The following is an 8,826-nucleotide window of genomic DNA, read 5'->3' as shown; positions in this document are numbered from 1 at the left end:
CCGCTGCCGCAGGACCCCAGACGCCGAGCACCAGAGCACAGGGGAGAAGGCAGCGCGGACCCTGACCGCTGGGGTTGTCCTCTCGCGGAGGGCGCGGCGGACACGGGGACTCGACCTGCAGTGACCCAGGCAGGCCGGCGGCGCGCCGGGGCCCCGCTCAGACCCTGACGTGGGCGGGTGCGCCTCCGCCCTTCTGTTCTGTACGTGGTTCCCAGTGAATCGGATGTCGAGGAGAAAAATGGATCTTGATTTCTACCTCAGGCCAAGTACAAAAATTAATTCGGGATGGGTCATAAGCCTAATTACAAAAAGTAAGAGGTTTTCCAGAAGAAGCCCTAGGAGAGAATAGCTTCTGATCACGGTGGTGGTTTCTTAAGCAGTTCATAAAAAGCACTAATAATAAAAGTTTGATAAAATGAACTTTATTAAGATTACTAATCTCTCCACTAAAGATACCTTAAAGGGAGTAAAAGGCCAGTCACAGACTAGAGAAAATGTTTGCCATCAATATATCTGACAAAAGACTCATATTCAGAATACGTAAAACTTTAAAAATCTAAGAAAGAGGCAACCTAGCAAATCTATGAAAAGGCTGAACAAGCACTTCACCGGTGGGCTCCGTGTCTCCAGGGGATGGGACGTGCATTGTGGCACCTCGGCCACCAGGGGCAGGAGTGCAGAGAGACAGATTGATGAGACCCGGGCTCTGCGAACGTAAATCGGCACGGCCGCGTGAGAGGCCACTTGGTATCTACCCAAAGGGGACACACAGGTACCGTGTGGCCCAGGCACTCCTGCGTTCGGTGTGTGCCCCGCAGAGATGCGAGCCGTGTAACCGGGAGGCACGCGTGTGGGAGCCTTCTGAGCACCACTGTCCATTAGGTCGGATATCCTTCAGCTGTGGGACGGTGTGTGGTCGGGTGGCAGTGCCACGGAAGGCGTACTACACGGCGACAAGCACAAACAGGTCGTGCTCCAGGCGGTGACGTGGTGACTGTGGACTGTGTCATGTGAATGACGCCGGACCGGAGTGTGCGATCCCACAAATACAACATCCTAAAGCAAATGTATGGTGACGAAGGGCAGAACAGTCATCGCCCATGGGGGGACATCCACCAGGAGGGGCCGGGAGCGCCTCAGGGTGCTGCGGACGAGCCGAGTCCGGATGAACGTGGTGGTAATGTGGGTGCGCACATCGGTGAAAACTCACTGAGCTGTCCAGTTAAGGTGTGAGCGCTTCATGTGAGGCTGGGAAACTTTCAAAAATAATGTGGACGCATAGCTTCACTCTATTCTAACACAAAGTAATTGACAGCCCAATTAACTTATAAACAGGAAAACAAAGTGGGGTTCACTTGAAGTGGAGTCTCTTGGAAATTGTAATCAGAGGAAGGCTCAGAAATCCAGATGGTGATGAGTTGAGACTCGTGTGCGCTTCTGGAGAACCCACCCCTGTGCACCTGTCTGCAGCCTGCAAACTCCGTGTGACTTACTGGGGGTTCATTGGAGTCTTTGATGATATCAGGANCCAGATTTCATTCTTTCTCATTGCCATGTAGTATTCCATGGTATAGATAAACCACATCTTCTGGATCCATTCATCTGTTGATGGACACTTAGGCTCTTTCCATGTTTTAGCTATTGTGGAGAGTGCTGCTGTGAACATTGGGGTCCATGTACCCCTGTGCATCAGCACCCCTGTATCCCTTGGGTAAATTCCTAGCAGTGCTGTTGCTGGGCCATTTGAATGGTGGATCTTAATGACAGCTCAGATTCTCCTGCAGCCCCGTGTGGGGCAGGGGAGGTCCAGGGGAGGCCGCGTGTGGCACCTGCCGAGTCGTGTTCTCATAGATCCGTTTCTGTAGAATCATAGTCGGATGTCCCTGAACTTCTTCTGGTCAGGCTGGTGCTGCGTCTAAAGCCCTGCCGTTCGGTCACTGACGCTGCTTTGCTGGAATGCTTGGTCCCAGGCCAGAGGGTTCGGTTTTTAGGACAGATCGGCAGAGCATCTGTTCCAATTTAATGATATTTGTGCTTTTTTCACTTACTTCAAATGCTCTTTCACCACTGGCCTTCTAGAGCTTTCTTAGTGTCTATGAGAAGGATGCTGTGTGATGGCGAAAGTTTTTCTAAGATACAGACTGTAAATCACAGGTCCTAGAAGCGTCAGGTTCTTTCCAAGAGGAAGTTATTTCGGTCACGACAGCCACTGAACATTTCCCTCCACGCTCACGGTGCTGGCCACTAAATGAGTGGCTTGAGTGGTGCCTCCCATGCACAAGCTGTGTCCACGTCCGAATCCCTGGAACCTCTGAGTGTGACCCCGTTTGGGAAAAAGGGTCTTTGCAGATGTAGTTAAACGAGATCATCTTGGAACATCCACATTGGACCCAGTTCCAATGACAGGTGTCCTTATAAGAGACAGAGAGGAGGGGCGCCTGGGGGGCTCAGTCGGTTGGGCGTCCGACTTCGGCTCAGGTCATGATCTCATGGTTTGTGGGTTCGAGCCCCGCGTCGGGCTCTGTGCTGCCAGCTCAGAGCCTGGAGCCTGTTTCAGATTCTGTGTCTCCCTCTCTCTCTGACCCTCCCCTGCTCACGCTGTCTCTCTCAGAAATAAATAAAACATTAAAAAAAAGAGAGAGAGAGAGAGACAGAGAGGAGACGCACAGAGGAGGAGCCACGCGAGGGAGGCAGAGGATGGGGGACGTGGCCACAGGCCCAGGATGCCTGGATCTCAGACTCTGACTTGCAGGCAGGTTTCTGTGGCTTTAAAGCTGCCCAGTTTGTGGCTTGTGTTCCGGCAGAGACAGGAAACTAAGAAAACACCAAAACATAGCCGGGACAGGGTTGCTTCAGAGCATGTGAGTTTTAAGTGTCCTGTGGCCTCACAGGGGCTCTGTTCCCGGGGACAGGCCTGACGGGGTGGGTACCTGAATGAGCTAAATTGTTTTTCTAGGGAAAAATGCACTTCCGCACAGAGAAATTTTTTTCACGTGTACGTCTGAGTTAAGTGCGGAAGGCTAGAATATGTAATGCGGCATTTTAGCTGTCCTGTTTATAGAAGCAGAATAGAAGCTATGACTACATTCTCCAGGAAAAGGTGGTTTTAAATAAAATAACATTAAAGTTCATTTCCTGTCCTCCCTTTCCATCCCAGAGCGCACGGTGCTTTTGCTGTACTTGGTGACAGTATGGAAGTGGGGTCACGGTGCCTCGTGCGACAGGGCACGGGGGCAGTGGGGCTCCTGACTGACAGGGCGGCCCGAGCCGGCAGAGGCCGAGGAGGACGACCATGAGGTTGTGCCAGGTATGACGGGCACGGCCAGACAGGCGGACGTCCCCGCGGCCCGGAGCTCCTGCGTACGTACGTCCCCAGGTCGCGGGTCCTGCCGTGGGGTGCCGGAGCCCCCCTTCCTCCGGGCCCTCCCTTGGGAAGGGCGGCTCCTCTGGGGTGAAGAAGCCGCCGGTCGCGCAGGGTGCACTGGGGGCAGCCCAGAAGCCCGCCTGCAGCTCTGGGCCCGCAGGCCGTGCCCACCCGGCAGGTGTGGTGACCACTGTCCCACACGCATGGCCTCGGGGTCACACTGTGGGGGGGGCAGGACTGGGGGAGCTGGTCCACGTGCTCCAAGTGTATCCTCAGCAGGTGTTCAGATGTGTGCAGACCCTTTGTCGGGGGCCGCATGGGATCAGTCACGAGGGCAAAACAAATGGACACAGTGTGAATGGGCAGCAGCAGGGCTTCACGGAGGAGGTTACTGACGCGCGTTCAGGCCTGTGGAGCCGCCAGCGGCGGGAGTCGCAGCAGGGAGGGTGGGCACCACGAGTTGAGTGGAAGATGTTCTAGGTGACATCATACGTTACACAAATTGTACATTATTTGTACATTACAGTTCCACTTCTGTAACTTAGAAGATATGTTTATGCGTAGAAAAGAGACTGCAAAGACGGATGTTCAGCTGTAGCTGAGGTTACCTTGTGGGATGGGAACCGGTGGTTTTCCATGTCTCCTGCCCTCTGTTGTGTTCTCTGCAACCGCCTTCCGCTGGCCGCATTCCCTCCTGTCCCCAGCTCCTGGCCACACACACGCAGGCAAACGCATGTTAGAAGTTCCTAAGTGTAAGAAAATGCTTTACTTCTTTTTTTTTTTTTTAAATGTTTTATTTATTTCTGAGAGAGAGAGAGACAGCGTGAGCAGGGGAGGGTCAGAGACAGAGGGAGACACAGAATCTGAAACAGGCTCCAGGCTCTGAGCTGTCAGCACAGAGCCCGATGCGGGGCTTGAACCCACAAACCGTGAGGTCATGACCTGAGCTGAAGTCGGACGCTTAACTGACTGAGTCACCCAGGTGCCCCAAAAATGCTTTACTTCTTTAGACAGGATTGAGATTTCTGAGAGGCACGGGGAGGGGGCTGGGCACCCTCCCCACGGGCACAGAACCATGAGTCAGTGGGGCTCCGTGGTGGCGTTGGTTTTGAGCTGTGATGAAGTCCACATGGCTTGGTGTGGCAGCCCCGATGGCCTGAGTGGGGTTGGGCTTCCTGGGAGTGTGTCCTGTATGGACGCCTCTCCAAGGGGCGTTGGGAAGCCCCAGGGTCCAGAGCTCTCAGACGCATGGTGGGCGGGTAAGTAAAGAAATCCGAGTTGCTTGATTATTTAGATGCCCTTTGAGGGCTCTCGAGAGAAACACTTTAAAAAAAGAGCAGAGGCCGATTTAGGGCACCTGGTTGGTTTAGTCAACAGAGCCCTCAACTCCTGATTTCAGGATTGTGAGTTCAAGCCCCACGTCAGGTGTAGAGCCTACTTTAAAACAAAAGAGCAGAGAGAGAAAGCGCGTCCCCTCCCCGAAGCAGGTGCGGCAGTGAGGCCGGCGCCTGCTGCTTCTGCTCTGCGACCCTCAGCCAGTGTCACTTCCGTGGTGACACGCCCGTGGCTGAGGTGCAAGCAGCGGAATGGAGTTGGGGGCCACAGGGCTCACGGAGACGGCAGCGAGGGTCCCTGCCTCCGGGAGGCCCACCCTTCCCGCAGGAGGGCCGGGCTCCGAGTCACTCAGCTTTCCTGGGTCCTGTGCTCTCGGGCTGCGTTACTCTGGGGTGCTGGCTTTCTCATCTGGCTCCTGGGCGCCTCCAGGGGCGGCTGTGACTGAGGACAGCGCCTGCCATGCCCGGACATTCGGCAGGGGCCTGGGGGCGCGTGGGGCGGGGGGGGGGAGACCGCCCGGCTGATGGTGTCCGCACCCCTGCTCGGGCTCATTCCAACAGCCCGCCTTGCGCCTTCTTGACCGTTGGGACCCTCAGTCTGTGTGCTGGGTGTTGGTGCTGACGTGCAGCTGCCGCGTGCCCTCCAGAGCATAGGGTGACGCAAGGGCCTGGGAAGCTGCGTCCAGACAGACGTCCACCTTTCACAGCAGGAAATGAGATCCCAGGACCTGGCTGTCCCCAGCAGTCCCCATGAAATCTGTCTTCAGGACATCTTTCCTGAGCCCCGTCCTTCAGTTAACGGGGTACTGGATAGATGCCCTGCGTGTTCCAGACGGGGTCGTTGTGGTGTCTGTGGGCACCTGTCTCCAAGGGCACCACTCGGGAGAAGGTGCCCGCTGCCCAGTAGAGCCCTGCACAGTGAGGACCCCGCTGTGGGGCCGATGGGCCCCAACCCCCTTGACCTTCTCGACCAAGAGGCCACATAGAACGTGGGACGCGATGCCTCTGAGGGTGTGGCCACACCTGGCATGAAGTGTGGCGCCAGCCGCGTGCTCGAGCTGGCCACAGGGATAACCCCCGGGGGGCCCACATGTCACTCTTGAAATGTGGAATGAGGGGGGCTGGATGAGCCCACCCCTGTTGCACATTTGAGGCTGACCCTGGCCCTCTCTCGGCTGTGTCCACTAGCTGCCTGGCCAGGCGGCCTTCCTCTGGGCACAAAATGCAACGCCACCGGCCCACAGAAGCTTGGAGGGGCGGCTCTGCCCAACTGCCTCCTGGGCACCACCAGCCTGTAGCCGTGAGCAGCGCGGCGGGCTGGGGGCTGTCCTCTGGCTTCACGTCTTTATAACTATGTCTTTTTGTTACGATTCTGCATGTGGACACCACGGCATCCGGTGCTGACGTGTAAGCTAGCGGCTGTGTCTGAGAAGGTCTCTTTCTTAAAAAACGGGAGCAGTGGCCTCTGACCTTGGGCCCCGGCCCTCCCAGCACCTTTGATGCCAGACCTCCTGGAAGAGCCCTTGGCCATGGCAGGGCGCCGGGCGTGTGCACCGGAGTCTGCAGGGGGCAGGGGCTTNTCTTTCAGTCAACGAGTTCACGGTGATCAGGAAGAAGTTCAAGTGCCCATACTGCAGCTTCTCAGCCATGCACCAGTGCATCCTCAAGCGGCACATGCGCTCCCACACGGGCGAGCGGCCCTACCCCTGCGAGATCTGCGGCAAGAAGTTCACGCGGCGTGAGCACATGAAGCGGCACACGCTGGTGAGTGCGTGCAGGGCCCTGGGTAGGGCCCCGGGTCCACACGCGGTCCTCCGTGCTGGGCTGAGGTGTGCGGAAAGGTGCTGTGGGGTGCCCAAGTGAGAGGGGGCACTGCCTCGAGCCCCACCCAGGGACAGAGTGCAGAGGGCAGGGGCCATGTCACCCCCAGCCCCAGCCCCCAGCCTGGCCTTGGCAAGCGCTTCCTCTGCTGCCAGGACCCCTCCGGCCCCGTGGGTCCCACCACGAGGTCACGTCCTCTGTGCCCCGGCTCCGAGGGGTGGCGAGACCCCCCCCAGCCTCTGCTGCCCCGTGGCCTCAGGAGACATTTGGTTACCTGTCTTGTGGGCACCAGCTGGCAGTTGCCAGGGTACAGGTGACAAATGGATGGGTTTGCTTGGCCAGGAAGTGAGAAGAGAAGGTCATCCTTGAAACAGAGAGGCAGATTCGCCAAAGACACGTGGCAAGGGACTCTTGTGGGTGATGAGCCGAGGGGGCAGGGCCGGGCCATGAGGCTGCCCGTCAAGTCCAGTCTCCCTTGGACACAGCTCAGGGTGGGTTCAGGACTGAGGTTGGGGCCATTAGAGTGTGAGACAGGAGGTCCAGGCGGCCCTGGGATGGCCCAGAGCCCCCAGCATGTGCCATGGGGGGCAGGGAGAGGGCCGTGGGGAGGTGTCGTGAGTTTGGGAACCTCAGAGGTGTTGGGAGGCACCTGCAGGGTGCACAGACTCGGCTGGACCCTGCGGCACGCTGATCTGAGGACATCAGGAGCAGAGCCCCCCCCGGAGGAGTGGGGGGACTGGGTGTGCCCTAGCACAGGAGTCACTGGTGGCCCAATTTGGGGTCCCATCAAGGTTCACTCTCCTTGGACCCTCCCGTTTGGCCCTCTGCAAGGGACACCCTTACCAGCGCAGTGGGGGGGCACTTATTTGGGTGTGAGGACAGCCCGGAGAAGCTCCCAGGAGGTCAGGCGGCAAAGCAGGAGGGGAGACGGCCCCGAGAGCGGGTGCACTGCCCAGCTGACTGAGGGTCGCCCCATGGCCCCCCCCCCCCGCAGCATCCCTCAGGTGGGGTCGAGCAGGGGGGGAAGGCGGCAGCCCTGGACCTGGAAGGCGGGTCTGGGGGGCCAGCAGCTGCGGGTTGACGTGGCGGCACGGCCCCCGGAACTGCCCTGTCTCTGGTTCTGTGGAGTCCACGCCGAGAGCGCAGGGGTCACGGGAGCAGACCGTGTGCAGGAAGTAGGACACGCAGCCTGCTGCCCACACGACTCCCGGGTAGGAGACTAATGGAGTCTCTTACCCTGAGGGCTGGGAAGTTGTCACTACCAGGTCACTAGGTCTTTTTTAGCAAAACCATGTTATGGCTTCAGGAAAGAGTGATCTGTGGACGCTACCTTGGACGGGCCAGATTCCTGTCCTGGGTTTCCGCTTGGGCTGCAGGGCGGGTCATAAATCCCCGAAAATGTACTTCACAACGTTTCAGGCTGGCAGAGGACCCAGATCTTTCCCTTTAATTTGTCGGGGGTCCCTGACCCCAAGGAGGCTGAACCCCTGCTGACAGCAGGTGGCAGTGGGGCACCAGGCGCCGCCCTGTCCTGCGGTGACCCCCTGTGCAGGCCGGTGCCCGCTCAGTGACAGGGGCTGTCTGGACGGTGAGGTCTCGCGCTCCTCGCCACCAGCCGTGAGCCACGGGTTGCCATGGCGCCTGCATCGTCTCTCCCCCTTCCTTCCGTCTGTGTGTTGGGACAGGTGCCTGGCCATCTGGCGCTGGCCTGGTGGCTCCTGGAGACACCTTTGTCACTGCTGGGTGTCCTGGCCCAGCCCTCAGCTCCGTGCAGGGGAGCCCCAGGTCTGGAGGGGCCTCAGTGGGCACTGTCCCCCACTGCCCCGCCTGCCCTCAGAACACAGATTTTGTTGCGGGAAGGTTGAGCAAGCCCGGGTTTAAACTACAGCAGAGAAGGTGCAGGAGGGCCCTGGGGACCAGGTCGTCTCACGCTCCATTTCTAGAATCAGAATGCAGGGGCCCAGCTTCCCCCGCCCCTGTGGACACAGTGGTCTTCGTGGTTGGGATTTGTGGACGGGTGTGATGGGGAAGTGGACTGTTCATGTCCGTCGGTGGAGCCCTCAGCCCAGGATGCGTGAAGGGGTCCCTTCAGCGGGTGCGGCCCCCAGGACAGTGACCCATCAGTCAGGGGGGTGCCAAGTACGGAGGAAGGACACGGCTTAGCAAACCCTTTTCCACCATGACACCACTGGTTACGTTTTTATTGCAATAACAGTATTTACTCGATTGTTCTAGAACACTGGAGAAATCAGAAAAATATGAGTAATTAAAATTGCATTTTCCCCTCCCACACCGGCACTGACTGCC

At 58.1% G+C, this 8,826-nt stretch overlaps 1 protein-coding gene across 1 annotated transcript in view; it reads left to right on the top strand.

Annotated features, from left to right (window-relative positions):
- ZBTB46 (zinc finger and BTB domain containing 46) overlaps nt 1-8,826 on the top strand; it is a 34,073-nt gene that overhangs the window by 23,421 nt on the left and 1,826 nt on the right. Inside the window, exon 4 of the mRNA XM_077756798.1 lies at nt 6,287-6,462. Coding sequence (XP_077612924.1) covers nt 6,287-6,462 — 176 coding nt within the window. The remainder of the gene's footprint in view (nt 1-6,286; nt 6,463-8,826) is intronic.

The sequence above is a fragment of the Crocuta crocuta genome, unplaced genomic scaffold, assembly GCF_008692635.1.
Source record: "Crocuta crocuta isolate KB4526 unplaced genomic scaffold, BGI_CrCroc_1.0 scaffold613, whole genome shotgun sequence".
Lineage (NCBI taxonomy): Eukaryota > Metazoa > Chordata > Mammalia > Carnivora > Hyaenidae > Crocuta > Crocuta crocuta.
The sequence above is the reverse complement of the archived record's forward strand: the minus strand, read 5'-3'. Positions and strand labels throughout refer to the sequence as shown.